The 16108-nt window shown below is 42.0% G+C and overlaps 1 protein-coding gene across 1 annotated transcript; it reads left to right on the plus strand.

The window, feature by feature from the left end:
• The first annotated feature begins 303 nt into the window (after positions 1 to 303).
• lmo4b (LIM domain only 4b) lies at positions 304 to 11781 on the plus strand. The gene is made up of 5 exons (XM_086282850.1): positions 304 to 806; positions 2142 to 2382; positions 6729 to 6825; positions 8516 to 8671; positions 10833 to 11781. The coding sequence occupies exons 2-5, from the start codon at positions 2147 to 2149 to the stop codon at positions 10839 to 10841; spliced, it is 498 nt and encodes a 165-aa protein (XP_086138976.1). The 5' UTR covers positions 304 to 806; positions 2142 to 2146; the 3' UTR covers positions 10842 to 11781.
• The last annotated feature ends 4327 nt before the right edge of the window (positions 11782 to 16108 follow it).

Genomic DNA, 16108 nt, shown 5'->3' on the forward strand with positions numbered 1-16108 from the left:
TATGGACGTTTAGAAGAGATAATATATTTATCACGGTGATATTGAAGCTCCTTAAACAGGACACTGAGCTTATTCTACGGATTTTCTTTGTCGTATAAATCCGCTCTAATCTCGTCTCTGCCCCTGATTTGGCTTGTATACGTTGGACTGCTGCGTGTCTCTTCTCTTCGGTCCATCTCACCTCCGTTTCCATCCTTCTCTGTCTGCGTGTCCGAGTCAGTCTCGCCTCCCTCTGATTGGCCAGAATTGTTATTCCTCTTAAATGGACCGCGCGCGGATTGGCTGCCGAGGCCCTTTCGTCACGCGGCTGAAGGGGCTTTTTTACTGGAGGTTTCTTCCTGTCAGCGACACATGTAGAACAAGCAGCTAACGGGACCCAGAGACCAGAGCAGAGGACAGTCAATTACAGCTTCTCTGCCTGCCTCCGTGTTTCTGTTTTTCCTCCCTCCCTCTTCTCCACGCACTTCTCCAGCTCTGTGGACACAACGGCATGCGCAGACCTGTAATTACGGCTTGTGATGGACTCGTTTTTGTTCCAGCGAGAAAAAGAGCACTAAAAGCGGCAGCAGCAGTTAAACGGGAAGCATCCAGTGGAAATACTATCTGATAACTCCATTTGCTTGCTGAAGAGCCGAGCTCGAGGGTTTCGCTGCCGCGCGGAGCTGGAGGCCGACGACCGCGCGCGGTGTCGCGTCCGCTTTCTACCTGTACTTTTTTGGGGTACTGTTGTTGCAGCCTACCTGTTCGCCTACCTGCCATTCAAGCCGTCAACTTTACAGCCATTACCCTGAAAGGAGACAAACGAGGTGGGTGTTTGCCGCTGGTACAGCTGTTCTGTGTGTTTGCGCTGTATATATATATTTTATATGTATATATGCTACCTGCAATTGTCCGTAGTTTTCAGAGTGGAAACAGTCGGTTTTGAGTCCGCCTGTGTCTATTTTAGGAATGCCTGCGCTCAGATGTGACAGCGGACATTACACTGGTCTTTTTAAAGGACTCAGCTCGTAGTAATTGAGATGTGAAGCTGCATTTCTTTTATTTTCTATTTCAAAAACAAAATCAGGCAGCGGACAGAAGCTTTTAGCACATGGCTGTCTGATATGTTCCCCCCCTCCGTCTCTCTCGCTCCCTCTTCTATTTCCATGACTTGGTCTCCAAATTGCTTGCCCGTGTAATTACTTGAGTTAGCCCATTTAAGTTAAAAGCCACCCCCCTCCTCTTCCCCTCCCCGTCCCCTCCATCCCTCAGCGGAAAAAAAGGAAACTCCTCTGAATGAAACTTGATGATGGCCCCGTCTTGTTTATCCGGGAGTCACTTTCAGGTCGGCTTTTTTGATTCATCTCCTTTTAGATTTAATCAGCACTAAGGTACGCTGTGGTTTGTCCCTAAGAGCCATCGCTAATGGGCTTACTGAATGCTTTTCTCTGTGCACCCCCCACCCTCCCTCTTCCTAACTCTAATTAGCCTACCTGTCTTTCAACATAGATTTGGCTTTATCCAGGCGAGGCTGCCTGACCAAATTGGAGAGGATTACATTTGAAAGAACCCACATTAATTTGGTGGGTGAAACAAATGCCTGCATTTCAGTAGATTAGAACATTTAACATCATTACAGCGTGTGCACATCGCTGTATCAGGGCTGTGGTGTAGATGCGTGATCATATACTTGGCTGAGGTCAAAGGCTCATGCAGCATCAGAACTATTGTGCCAAACATCAGCCTCCCTTTACTCACTCCCTTGAGTTTTGCTGTGGACATCACCTCTTTGCAGAGTGAGGAATTGTGCGCCATTAGGACAGCTCAACAAAGGCCCATGCTGTGTAATTGTTCCTCTGGCCCCACAGTGTTATCAGTGAATAGACATTCATCACAAGAGGTCTGATGAAGCAACAGCGTAGAGATCAAGGGCAGATTAATTCACTAAGTGACTCGTGGTTGTCTTGTAGCAGAGATCGGGCTTCGCAGCTGCAGATACAACATGTTCAAACAGCTGATAACTGATCAGTTATGACAAATGTGTCAACTCATAGCTGTGTAAGTCCTGACCCTTGTGTGTACAAAGCAGTCCTTGAGTGTAAAAGGAAAAAAAAAAATAGTCTGAACAGCAACCTGTCATGGTTTCTTCTGTGTGTTCTCAGGTACGATGGTGAATCCCGGAGGCAGCAGCCAGCCACCACCGGTGGGCACAGGTTCTCTGTCCTGGAAGCGGTGCGCCGGCTGCGGGGGCAAAATTGCGGACCGTTTCCTCCTTTACACCATGGACAGCTACTGGCACAGCCGATGCCTCAAGTGCTCCTGCTGCCAGGCCCAGCTGGGTGAGATCGGCACATCGTGCTACACAAAAAGTGGCATGATCCTCTGTAGAAACGACTACATCAGGTGAGGAAATCACCAGGTTGTGTGTTCAGTTTTCTGTATTTTGCTTGTGCAGCCTTACTGAGCAAGTTTGATGTTTAAACATCTTGCATGAATTTAAAAGGAAAAATTGTGCTTCTCATAGCCCGTAGAACTTTTCTTCTGGATTATATTAGGCTGTGATATTAAATCAAGTTAAAAGCAGGACTAAGCTGATGTAGATCTGTCATGGTCATGCAACCGTCCGCAAAGTTTGGTGCATTCCTGCACGTCTCAAATTGTACTAACGTCATCAGCGCTCATTAAGGCATCCTGGTTGAAGGCTCTCTGGCCTGCCCTGAAAGACGCCAAACGTGGCGCCATGTTGACAGAGCACAAAGCAAAAGGAGAGAGTCTGTGCAGGTCATAATGCGGTCTGTCCTGTTTTACAATCAACAAAAGAACAGAAAACTGGTCCTAAATGACTTGAGTTAGCTCTGCAAGAGACACGGACAGGATCTGTGTTCAGTGAAGGCTGTTTTATTAAATTTTTTTAATACAGTGGAAAAAGGATCATTTAATTAGCAAAGAGAGCCTTTTTAAATATTCAAGTAGGTGTGCCAGACACCCAACCAGAGCTTGTTGATGACACTCATTCTGGTCATGTTGAGCAGTCTTAAGTGACGAGAGAAGGTGCAGTTTACTGAAAGTTGACATGCATCCTTGACTCAGCCTCATGTGCTAGACTGGTATGGATTTTTAAGCCAATCAATTAGCCATTTGCTAAACTTGAGTTTCTATTCATGCAAGACAGTCGGAGAGTCTGCTTTTATTGTTATATAATAGAAATGCATGCTCATATTCTAATGGATGGAACCGCACTCCAGTTAACGTACAACGCTGCTATCAAATCTGCACGGATAATTCAAAATCTAAAGTGCGCCTGTGCGCTCTCACACCCACCTCATAAAAAGGATGGGGAAGTCAATGGGGTACTTCATTCATAATGGGACTATAACGTAATTAAAATTGGAAGGGGGGGAAAATGTGGATACACCTTTCCACTTGTAATGAGAGCATGCTTGGTGGAAGAGCTAAAACGCACATTATGGAACCATGAGATCTCTGTGGAGATAAAGACAGGAGCGGGGTAGGAAAAAAACATCTGACAGTGAGTCTACACAATTAAATGCTTTAATTATAGTCCCCCTCCATTTCCTTTAGTCCTGATGGGTTTTATCTAATGAGATCTGGTCCCTGGCTTGTATCCGCTCCCAATGACGTGTCCGAAATGAATGAGAGCCACACTGCAAACAAAACATTTAATTAACCAAATTGGCTTTTGAGAGAGAGCAAGAGAGAAAGACAGAGAGAAGAGGGATTATTGTGAAGGCCATTTGCTGCTGTTTTTTTTCCCCCTCTTCATCTTAAAGGGGCAGATTCATATTTGTAATAGAGTGCTAAACAGCTCAACATACGTTCTCAGCTGCAGCTTCAGCTTTATATCCATACAGCTGATTTAATAATGCTCATCTGACTGATCGGGAGTTGAGTCGTATGCCTGGCCTGGGATGATAACCCATCCCCTGTTTTTCATGCAGCGCTTGTCCCCAAAAGCTTTAACTTAAAGCCAAAGTTGTGTTTGCTGTAGGGATCATGTTGTTTTAAGCTGGAGGTGATATTATTTCTGTGGGCTGCTAGTAGAGGGAGAATTAATTTACTTGTGGCTGCTGGATTCAGGGAGAATGTGTGTCCCCTTAATTGAATAAGCCTAGGTAATTAAATGGCACTTTTCCAATAGAACGTGTGAGGTAAATCTAATAGTTGGTTATTTAATATCACTTTGAAGTCTGCCCACTCAAGCACTATGACAGCACAAGAGAATGTGAACTATTAGGCCAGGGGAGGAAAAAAAAAAACGGGATCTCAGAAATTAATTAAATCGCATGCAATTTAGGGGAAACGTTTATCTTGATTTGTCATAACAGAATTAATTCAAGGCCTTCAATTCACTTGGGGCCAGATCTGTTACTCTGAATTAACCAAGTGTAATTTGGCTGATCCCCCACCGCCAGCACCACCCAAACTCCGACTCCAGCCCTACACACCCCCACCCCCTCCTCCTGAAACACATGCACATCACAGATTCACGCGAACCCTCCCTCATCCTCGCAATCTCCCCACCCCGCCCTGTCCTACCCCCCCCTCCACCCTTTTCTCTAATGCAGCTCTTGCCATTATGCAAAGCCCCGCTTCAGTATCAATATGGCCTAGTGCTTTTAAGGTGCTTTGGCTGCTGATGTAGAGAGGCATTTTTAATGGACTGTGTTGCAGAAATCATTGTTGTGGGGTAATTTTACCCTACTCAAAGGCCTTGGTGAATGAGGTCTGCATTTACCAGACAGCCTCGCAGCAAGCTATGCTATATTTCACCCGGCAGTCAGCGCTGAAATGAAATCCAATAGTCATTGCCTGCATAGGCAACAGACAGGTCCAAATGTGTTTTTTTGTTTGTTATTTAATTTAATCTAAGACAGATTCACAAGGGCGGAAGACGACAGATAAATCAAGATAAAGCCATCCCCGAGAAACGTAGTGAGTAACTGATTTTTTTTGTTGCAAAAAGCAGAAACCAGATGTGTCATTGCAATTAAGAGTCCCTTGGCCTTAATTATACTGACCTGGGGTGTTGGCTTCACCTCAGCGCTGTAGTTCACTGGCAGAAGAGGCCATTAGAGCCCAACTCTAAACCGATGCAGCAACTTAATTGAGCACCTAAAGGCTTTGGCTCCTAAATCAAATACTATCAAGAGCTATCCCCTGGTAAAATAATTAACCCGGTACGAGTTTCACACTGCGCCCAAATGTAAAAAGGCTGCGGTGAAAACTCCTTTTGTCCTTTGTTTCCTCACCTCTCAAAAGCTTTCGCACAGGAGGAAACTCCTCGAGCAACATATTCAACAAGAGCACGAGGAACATGTTTTCAATTTGAGCGAAGTTTGAATTTCGGAATGAGCCGGCTTTGATATGCAGAAACATCTTGTGGGGAAAGTGTAGTTTTGCTTCTCCACACACACACATTGCAGCAGAGCACAAGAGTCTTAAAGCAAGGCATATATGTTCATTTCCACTGTCATGTTTGTCCCAGCGAGAGCAGAGAATTGGCAGTGTTGTGACGACGGTCTCCAGTTAATTAGTTTCTGAAATTGAGTTTTGATGGAGCCATTCCAAATGATGCCAAGACAAAATTTGCTTCAGCCTAAGCTGCCTTATTGAAAGCCATTTCTGTGTCCCTTTGCAAAGAGCTCTGGCTTGTTTGTTTGTCAGTTTTTCTAACAACTGCTCGGGTTATGGTTGGGATGGTAGAGGCATTTATTCCCTCTTTGTTAAATACATTTCATAAAAAATGTCTTCAAGAAGGTCTGCGCAGAAAGACACTTTGATCTTGTTGTTCTTTCTTTCGCTTGTTAATTTTTTTCCCCCCAACCAAACAACTTTATCTGATGCACGCACGCCAGTGTTAACCACTCCCCCCCTATCCCTTTCTGTCTCCATCCCTCTCTCTCCCTCTCTCTCCTTCTCTCCGGAGCATGTCAGATGCCGTGGTCTTATTTGATTGCTTAGGAAAAGTGCAGTGATAGAGCAAACACCCGGTGAGATATGATGACAAATGGGTCCAGATCCCAGTAAATTACTTTCTGCTCAAATCGAAATTTCATTCAGTTTGCTGCTCACCGAGATGAAGTAATCTAAATTGTGGACTCAGAAGGAAGATAGAAGGGAAGCTGGAGCAAGCATTTCATTATCAAGAGGCAGAGAGAGAGAGAGAGAGAGAGAGAGAGAGAGAGAAGGTTAGGGACGAAAGAGATGAGCAGAAGCAAATCTAAAGTGTTGACACCATGATTGAAAAGGTTAACCCATGCACATTATATATCAACCCGAGTAGCTACGGGGTTTCTAATGGAAACACGGCACTGACGGAGCATTCACAGGAGTCCTAATGGCAAAAGCACTACATCTCCGCCTGGATGTACAATCAAATCCTCTTAGGTCCTTATTGCTTATGTTCCACGTTATTATTAGGCTGCAAAAAATGTGCAGCCAAAGTAATATGCAGTTTCAGTGCTAGATGCTTGTGGAGGGCAGAGTCGTGTTGGATTCATTTTTCCTGTTGATACTGTGATGATTTTCTATTTCTTCTGCTGTATGTTTTCCCTTCGAGGCAGAAATGGAGTTGGGGGGAAACTTAGCGCCGGATACACTTTTCATTCAGTCACACACTCTGCAGAGAAAAGTGTGGACAGTCCATTACACAAGGCTAAATCTGTGCAGATGCATACAGCAGCTCCACAGTAACACTCCTTCTTCGTCCCTTTCTTCCCCCCCCTCAGATTATTTGGGAACAGCGGAGCTTGCAGCGCCTGTGGTCAGTCTATTCCAGCCAGTGAACTGGTGATGAGGGCACAGGGCAATGTGTACCATCTCAAGGTAAAGTCAAGTTTCCTCTCTGGAGTTTTGAACTTGATGAAGTTGGAGTGCTGCACAGTTTAAAGCCTTTGTTTTGTTTTTAGCAGCGATGCATCGGTTATGAAATCCTGGGCCGATGTTTCAAATAACATTTTTTTTTTTTGGAGATAACTGATGGTGATCCCATTATTTTCTTTCATTTGTAACTTCATATTTTAGCATTTTGCCAATATACCGATATCAATCAGCTGAACAAACGGATATTCAACCGACACATCAGCACACTCCTAGTTTTCAGTTTTGTGTATAACAGTGTTTTCCTTAGTATCGGAATTATCTCTTTGAAGAACACACAAATCAGCATCACATTGAATTAACTTTACACTAATTATGTTGTGTGCTTGGCTTAAAATGTCTCTGTTGTGGTCAATAGCGACTACTGTCTGTACGGAGCAGGGCTAATGAGATATGATTAACAGGAGATCCAAAAAAGTATTAAAGCAAAAACTTTAGTTTGAATTCAAATTGGTGTAAAATCCAACTGCTGGAGTGCTAAAACAATAAGCGGATTAATCATTTAATCACCATCTGTTCTCATGTTAAATAATTAAAATTTTCAGCTTCTTGAGTAATGTTAATCCATTTAGCATTTTGATATTATTTCACAAAAAAGGAAATTTTATAGCATCACTGTATTAAAATGTTGTGATGAAAAATGATGTGAGCGTGTGTTTGAAGACTTATGAAACAGACCTAGGATCAGTTTTGATCTTAGCTATGAGAAAACATTAATATTTTGTGTAGATATTTGGTTGAAGCCTCAAAGTCTCTACAAAAACTATAGATTGCGTATGAAAAATTGATGTAGCTGCCCTGATGTTAGTCATTGGGTTTTGAAGCCTCTGTGCTTAAAAACAACTATATTTCAAATTTAAAGTTGCCATGTTTAGGCGGGATGAGGGCATACTGATTTATCGGTTAATGATGGTTAGCTGTTCATTAAGAGAAAAACAGATTTTTGTACCATGCATTTTTAAAGCTGTAAAGCTGGACGTGTTAGCAGGAGGAGGGAGGCTGTGGGGGTGACTTGTTTGTGGAGCAGAATAAAGTGGACACTACAGGATCTGACCTTTTTTGGCACTTCAGCATTAAGGCTCAGGTGTTGCTGCAACAGAAACAAAGAAATGCTTGGCTATGAAACTTTGACATGACGTGATGTCCCTAGTGGTTAAATAAGAGTACTGCAATTTGCACATGTATGTATCCAAGGCTGAATTTTGCATGATATCTATCAACAACGTGACAAGATTTCTCCTTGACAGATGTAAGGAAATAAATGCCAGATGCAAGATCTTTGAATTTACAGATGTGATGTGGTGTTCTAGTGTGTTAAAATGTAAAAAGTCTGTTTTTTAGCTACTTGATAACATTACTGAGAACAGGGAAGCTATTTAGAAACCAAATGATGGTTGTGTCTTCCACAAACACTAAATCTTAATGTGCGCTGGCTTTATTTAAGGAGCAATTTAAAGGCAGGATCCTTTAATTGAAATTGAGATTTAGAGATCACAGGCGCTCAAGTCACAAATAAGATTCTTGGAACCTGCTTAAGCAACATTTTTATCCTCAGCTTCCTTTACAAGTTCAATGTAAACACACTACAGGGAAGGACCTGTAAGACCTTTAAGATCGGTTCTGTCTTTGTTTACAGTGTTTCACATGTTCCACCTGTCGGAACCGGCTCGTCCCCGGGGACCGGTTCCACTACATCAACGGCAGCCTGTTCTGCGAACACGACAGACCCACAGCGCTCATCAACGGCCATTTGAGTTCACTGCAGACGAACCCGCTGCTGCCCGACCAGAAGGTAAGACCCCCATGATGGCGGGGGGAGCCCCGCGGTTCTTTGTGGTCTCATTTCAAAGTACAAGACAAGCAGCAAAAGTCATCAGTCAGCCGGAGTCATTAGCAGGAAAAGGAAAAACATCTGTAATTTTCACGGCAACATTTTTCACTCTGTTTATATTGATGTCGTCGATTCGACTTCACTGCAAGGCATGCAGCCGATATTAAATCTTACAGAGCAGAGATGAATTTTATTTTTAGACAGCCAATGGATTTTTCCATCATTCTTGTTGGAGGACATGAACTTAGAAAATCTGTATTAACTGTCAGCACAAAGCATGCGAAAATGATGTTTTTGTGTACCGCTGCCCTCACACTTTGTTACCAGCAGACACATATTTGACTCATTGTGAATTTATTTTGCCGTTCTGAGCCAGACGTCCACTTTTAACATTAATACGGAGTGTTTAAAACCGAATTTGACTTTTCTATCAACACGCCTGGGATCACCTGGGTTAAGTTATTACTCCGAGGCCAAAAATGTGCATCCGAGTGGGGGCGAGAAGCGAACACAGACAGCAAGTTGCAGCAGTATGTATATCATGAAAGCTGTCATCATGGCTTTCCCTGATTTGATCTCGATGCCTCCAGTGAAAGCAAAACAGAAGGCCTAATCATATACGAAGGATAACTTCATTCTTCAGGATAGCTTCATTGTGCCTGCAGCAGATCTAATCATTATTGCCTCACAACAAGCAGCTTTATTGATACCTTGTCTGCACATAGAGCACACTGAGAGATATGGGAGGTGTTTGGAGTGTGTCAGAGTCTGACTGAAAGAGGAATTATATTGTTGGGAGCATGCATTTCACCTTGAGTGGTTCTGTGAGTAGAGGAGAGGTAGAACTCCATTAAGCCCCCCCACATCCCTCCTCCCCTTACGTCACAGGCCTTTTAAGGGCTTGTCACTTTTACAAATCAGCTCTTGGAGCTCTAAGAGCTCCTCACATTTAAATTGAAAGCCGTTGCATTATCTAGCTTAATTTTAAATGTCTGTTTAAGTCCTTGCTCCCACCCCCAGTGTCTCTTGCAGCATGGCTGGTGTAGTAAATATGAGGCCTCATTGTTTATTTATGCACTAACATCAATTGTAGTGAAAACTGCTGAATTATTGATGCTAAAATGCAATCTGAATATTGGCCCTGGTGCTTTAATTATAGCAGAGAGCGAATTATTAAATAAACAGAGACTCATCGCTCAGTGGGAACAGTCTCTGGATGCTTTTGTTATCTGCGCGAGTGAAATAAGGAGAATTATTCTGCCGCTCAAGCACTTTATCACACTGTATTTCTTTTGCTCGAACAGAATTTCGACAGCCTCAAACACCAGAGGCTTACAGCAGGATAACAGCCCTCTGAATCAATACGGCTCCAGTGTATCGGCCTGAATATAGAAGCTGGTTTAGCAGAGGAGAAAATGAAGCAGTCACAGGGTTATCTTCTGACCGTTGTTTTGATTATGTGCGATTTCGCTGTGACATAATTGGTGTTGTTCACGATCATGGCGTAGGACATGTGATGCTCATTTATTAAGCTTTCTTCCCAGCTTCTTCCTAATCTCTTTGTTCAGAACAGACAAATTACCGCTCTCATACAGAGCTGCTTTGACCCAGGGGAGAGGGACCCTCCCAGCGTCAGTCACTTTAATTAGCCCCCAAGTAGGAGTTTGCAATTACTAATAGATTGAAGCCCTCCTAGTGATTTGAGGGATGAAGGGAAAAGTAAATCGCCCCTTCGAATCGCGGAGGAAAAAAACAAGAAAGATGAAAAAGTTGAATGCTGCTGGTACCCAGACAGATAATTGTCTTTCCTCCCCTGCATTTTTCTGTTTCAAAGGACTGAACACCTCCTGCAGTTATGTCGGAGCGTGGTTCTAATTATACCAAAGAGAATCGCTTCATGAATGCACTTTTAGTTAATGCAAAGTAAATGGGACACCAGATGGTTTTCAAAGCCTGGCTGATCAATAAATTAAACACTGGAGCTGGTGGAAAGTTTATTTATCAAGGGGTGAAACATTTATGACATTTTGTGAACTGATGCTCTTAATGACGGCTTGATGTCTGTTCTCATTTAAACTTTTCCCTTTTTTTTTTTAAATTTTTTATCGCCCTCTCCTTTCAGGTGTGTTAGGCGGGAGCCGTGCAGGAAGCAGGATGTGTGCCTTCATTTTAACCCTTACCCATTGACACCCGAGACAGTGTGGATCAGCAGCACCCCGGCCTTTTTAGCTGTGCCCCCAGGCCCTTTTGTCCTAAAGGAATCCTCCTCACATCTCAACCAGTAACCTGACTTTTTATTTCTGCAACTCATACCCAGCGCTCAGCCTTCAATCCTTGGCTTTTCCCCAACTGTGGGTGGATACTTGCACTTACTACACCTGAATCGGGACACTGCGGACTCTGTGACCTTGGGACGATTTAAAGGGGGGGAAAAAAGAAAAGTGAAAAAAGGGGGAGACCGATCCGAATCCTAGAGGACTCTACGGGAGGAGAAAATTAAACAACGTGACGAGACTATGTTGTGACTGAAGAGAAGGAACGAGACTAATGAGGTTTAAAAGGCGCAGGCTTTTCAACTCTGCACATTTGTTTAAAGACATTTTGGGGGGAAACCGGGACTTTTTCATTTTTCCTCTCCTCCTTTTCTATCCTCATTTCCCAGCAACATGGTGTTTCCACTTTCTATATTTTAAGTGTTGTCAAAGGGGAATGTGTTTTTTGGTTTTCTTTCTTTCTTTTTGGTGGTATATATCTATATATTAAGATGGGGTTTAAAAAAAATCTGTGGCATTTTGTGGAAAACAAATCATGAACACTCTCTTGGTGTATTTGTAAAACTACCATGTATGTACAGTATGCATGTAAATGTCGTTGTCCAGGCGTGGCTACAGTACATCTGACCCCTCCGCACTCAGCTCCTCCCTTTGAAACTCATGGCAAGCTGAAGAAATTTGCTCATAGTCAGTAATGTAGAGATCATCACCAACATTTAAATGCTGAATGAAAGAGAAATTTATTTGTGATATTTTCCGAGACATTTGCTCCAGTATGGTGTATTTAAGTAATAAAAATATTGAAGATTTAATAGCCTCCTTAAATTCATTGTAAAGCTTCAGTGTCTCTAATTAGCTAAACTTGGGTTTTTAGATGTTGTAATGAGTACCTGGCTAATTTTGTCTATTCAAGTGGGCAAAAGCCTGATATCAGCATGGCTGAAAATCCTCTATTGAACATCCTGCAGCACTGCCATTCAATTCCCAGCCTCGCAATCATCAAGGCGCATGATGAGCGTCTAACTGAAAATGGATAAACATGTATCCTCTCTTTTCTGTTCGGATGACCGTTTGCTATTCATCACTCTAATACCTGACAGAAATGGAGGAAAATGTCCCTTTGAAGATTCAATTACTGCAGAGAGGGAGAGAGGTGTCTCTTTCTGGCAGGCACAAATTGAATGGGCTATTTGCAGAACAAATTGGTGTTTGAAGTCCTTGCAAGACCTAATAGGTCTGAAGGAGGGACCCGGTAATGGCTGATGCGCTTATCTGCGGAGTCTGCGGCCTCGCATGAGCTCGCTGCTGCCGCTGAAACAATGCTGCTCTTCTCCAGAAGGAGGCTTTGATGCAAAAAAAATCATCTCGAAAAGGAAAGGAAATGGACCTGAAGAGTAAACAGACCCTTGTGTTTTAAATTGGAATTTCAATGGCATGAAAATCACGCCGAGTGGATTTGTTCTCGACCTTCTAAAGCACAACCTAAACATAGCGATTGTTAGCAATGCGTCACTTTCAGAGTCCCGGTTCTGAACATGCTGATCGAAGTCTAGCCAAGTATCTAATACGACTCTGATGCGCAAACCTGAACAAAAAGAAATATTAAAAAAACAAAACAACAAATACACACCTGTTACCTTGAACATCACAACAAAAGGCTTTAATGGAACTAACAGCAAATCCTTTGGGTCCTGTGGGGCTTCCGGGATGGGGGCGCAATGGAGAGGAGTGCTTGGTCTGTGGTGGTGTTTCAGGAGGTGGTACAAGTCAGAATAACACAAATGGAAGGTCCCACGTTTCCCAGCAGGACACTGAATTAACGCTCACGTCACTCATCTCTGGTTTTAATGTTGTGGCCGATTGGTGCGTATAACAGATACACTAAACAGGACAATGTAACTAAATCCGTGGCTCAGGTAATAGATGGGCTTCGATCCCGTGCTAAAGTATCCTTGGGCAAGACGCTTGAATGCCAACCTGCTTGCTATGGCGGGCGAACAGCTTGCATGGCAGCTCTGCCACACACCAGACCATTTAACAAACAAGTCGTTTCCTGGCAGGAACACCACTTTAACATTCTCGATTTGTATCTCTTTGCTTGCTTGCTTGCATTGTTTGAGCATGCAGGTACTCGCATGTACCTGACAAATGTCTAGCTTTGATTATCCATACATCACATTTTCCACCTCAGCCTTTTTTGTAATATTTACATTTTGTTAAATTTCCAGCACTTCCGCTCAGCTTTCTTTCTTTCTTTTTTTTTTTTCACGGACAAATCGACGGGAGATGCACATCGATACAGGTGGAGGGAAATGGCTTTAATGGAACGGAGCCATAGTTAATGTTATTAGTAACACCTGTGCCTCTCTGACTACGACAAGCCAAAATGTCTTCCAGTGTGACGAAGGCAAGGCAGCTTATTAATGCTGCACATTTCATACACAGCTGCAGATCAAAGAGCTTTACTAATAGTGGAAAAAAGTGGGCATATTAAAACATGAAAATGATTATTAATAATGAGGAAAATGCAACACCAAATTGAGGACAGAAGTTCATTTATACACAATAGTAAGCAGGTAGGTTTATGTTTGGATTTTGTGGAACACTCTAAAAAGTTCGTACAGACAGAACGGCTCAGTATCAAAAACAAAATTAATCAAGCCGAGGTTTACTTCACAGGTTTCCTGAAAATCCCCCAAATTTAAACCGCCTCTCAAAGCAATTTAGCTGTAGTGGTAGGTTTATTGAATGCTATATAAAAACTGTTAATTGTCCCCTAATTTTCCAAAATATAAAGCGTCCCTCCCACCCGACCATCCCTGAAAAGAATCCAGAGACAACATTCACTTCTTAAAAGGAATTATGGAAAATTCCCAGTTGCTGCTTTCATTAGTTTTCCCAAAAATATACTTTTAGGGATGAAAGTCGGTCTGTTTTATTCATTTTTCAAGCCCTATTCTTTCTTTCTTTTTTTTTTTTAATTCCATTACCTACAAAACTACTTGAGCTCGGTGCTTCAAGTATTTTACAATGAATATCTGGTACTATGGCTCTATGGATGTGGACCCTTGTGTAGCTTAAGTTAACAGAGTGATGGACGCTTGAAGTCCCGGAAATATTTGGATACCCGATCTCTGACAGCAGATTTGGATTCCTGCAGAAATCACAATGTTGCTGGTTGGGGACTCTTTTTGATTTACAGCTTCTCATATGCAAGATACATAATAACTCTATGACAATCCAAATCAGCTGAATGCTTTCACAGATATTAAATAAAGATATATATATTTTTAAAAACCACACATTTCCACAACATATCAGTGTGATATTCCTCAGGTTTGAATAACTCATATTTATAAATTGTAGTTTTTTTAAATTTGATGAACTGAGATGGAAAGAATCCAGTGTAACGCACCGTGTGGACATACCAGAACTGAGGCAGGAAAGTTTATATTCATATTCAGTTTCACAATCATTGCATTAAATTAATCTCTCATAACAATTCGTATATTCTATGTAAATCATATATTGCTTCATACTACCGGTTTTCACCCATTTATGGACTAAATGCATTTCTATCTAGGCTAGCAATAGTCAGATTCGCAAAAAATTGAAACGATCTCAAAGGATAATTCCACTTTTTTTTTTTTTTTACATGAGATTCAAATGGGGCTTTGGCTAGAGGTTCTATGAACCTCTTAAAACAGGAATTTTTTGTGTGGAAAAGGGGAGGATAGCTATGTAAACATCATTAAAATGTGGCAGTTTTAATACTTAGAGGACTGCAAAATGCTTCAAAACCATCATCCTCATTTAGCTTAACTGTCGCATTTGATTTAAGGGAGAATTATGAAACATGATGCCCATCCATTGCTGCTATTTCAGAGGTGATAACTGCAACATGCATCCCCACTTTCACCTGCATATGAATGGCTGTCAGGCTGCAGAAGCCTTTGAGTATCAGATTTTAAAAAAAAGAATTATCTTTTAAGTTGATTTTGGTTTAAAGTGATCTCAGTAATCCACATCAGAACAAGACCATTTCGTGCTACACTAACGTTGGCCTTTTCCATTATGAAATCCGCTTGGTTCCATTAAGCTGTTTACTCTCTCACACAGATAAATACATGCATACACACATGAATATACATAAGCCGTGCACGTGCGTACTAACAGATTTCATGAGTCATTTTTCAAATCAACTTATTGAGTCAAATTGCTCAGTTTGGGACTTAATACATATGTGAGAGTTTGCTTTGATGTGGTAAACCAGAGTGAGGGCTATGGGATCCCACCCACAACAATGAAGCACACTTAAATGGCACGGCAGCCTGAGGGAAATCACTTTGCTTCAACTCCAGCTCCTTCCTGGGCTCACTGGGGAGTCTACTGATGCACCACAACTGGATTACTTATGATTAGCCACCTTGTATTTATTTCTAATTAGTTTACGTCTTCATTCTGCTGCAAGTTTTTGATTATCATTTATCTCGATGTGATTGGAAGAGTTTTTTTTATGACAGAGTGGATGTTGTGTTCTGCATGACAGCCTGTGCAAACCGAAGACATCTGCCAAGCTAGTTTTATCTCCTTTTGTTTACTGCATCCGAAACAATATACTTAACACCTTCCAGATGCTTTGAGATAATAACATCAACACATTAAATCCATTTATTTATTTATTCCATCCTTCTAGTATTTCCTCTTTCTGAAATAATAGCATACAGAAAAATCTTCCAGCAGTTTGGCTCGGTGGATGATGCTTTTGTGTTATGTGTGCACAATTTTGTCTTCTTGGGTGCCATTGGGGATTAAATTAAACGTCGCACTGTTGTCCGGTTCATAGTCAGTTTTAAAATGAAGATAATTACTGCGACTTAGTCAGGATGTGTTCATATAGTGCAGTGTGTATACTACATCCATGTGGAAAAGTAGATTTTCACAAGACTCTTTGCAATTACATGAAAAATTAAGTACACCCTCACTGCTTCCATAGGAATTAAGAGGATAAGTAGCAGCCAGGTGCTGCTAATCAAGTGCACTTGATTAATTGATCATCAGCAAGTGTGAACACCTCTAAAAATGCAAAGGTTTTGGCATCTTGCTTGTCTGAAGCACTCAAGTC

The sequence above is a fragment of the Aulonocara sp. 'chitande type north' Nkhata Bay genome, linkage group LG23 (genome assembly GCF_057382095.1).
Source record: "Aulonocara sp. 'chitande type north' Nkhata Bay isolate Kocher_YH1m ecotype deep benthic linkage group LG23, A_spYH_male_GT1.1, whole genome shotgun sequence".
Lineage (NCBI taxonomy): Eukaryota > Metazoa > Chordata > Actinopteri > Cichliformes > Cichlidae > Aulonocara > Aulonocara sp. 'chitande type north' Nkhata Bay.

What these genes read in the sequence shown, in the direction of transcription:
- lmo4b (XM_086282850.1), top strand. Translation starts at nt 2,147, where the DNA reads ATGGTGAATCCCGGAGGCAGCAGCCAGCCACCACCGGTGGGCACAGGT. An exon ending in TGTAGAAACGACTACATCAG is followed by an intron (nt 2,383 to 6,728) that starts GTGAGGAAATCA and finishes CCCCCCCCTCAG; the next exon opens with ATTATTTGGGAACAGCGGAG. An exon ending in GCAATGTGTACCATCTCAAG is followed by an intron (nt 6,826 to 8,515) that starts GTAAAGTCAAGT and finishes CTTTGTTTACAG; the next exon opens with TGTTTCACATGTTCCACCTG.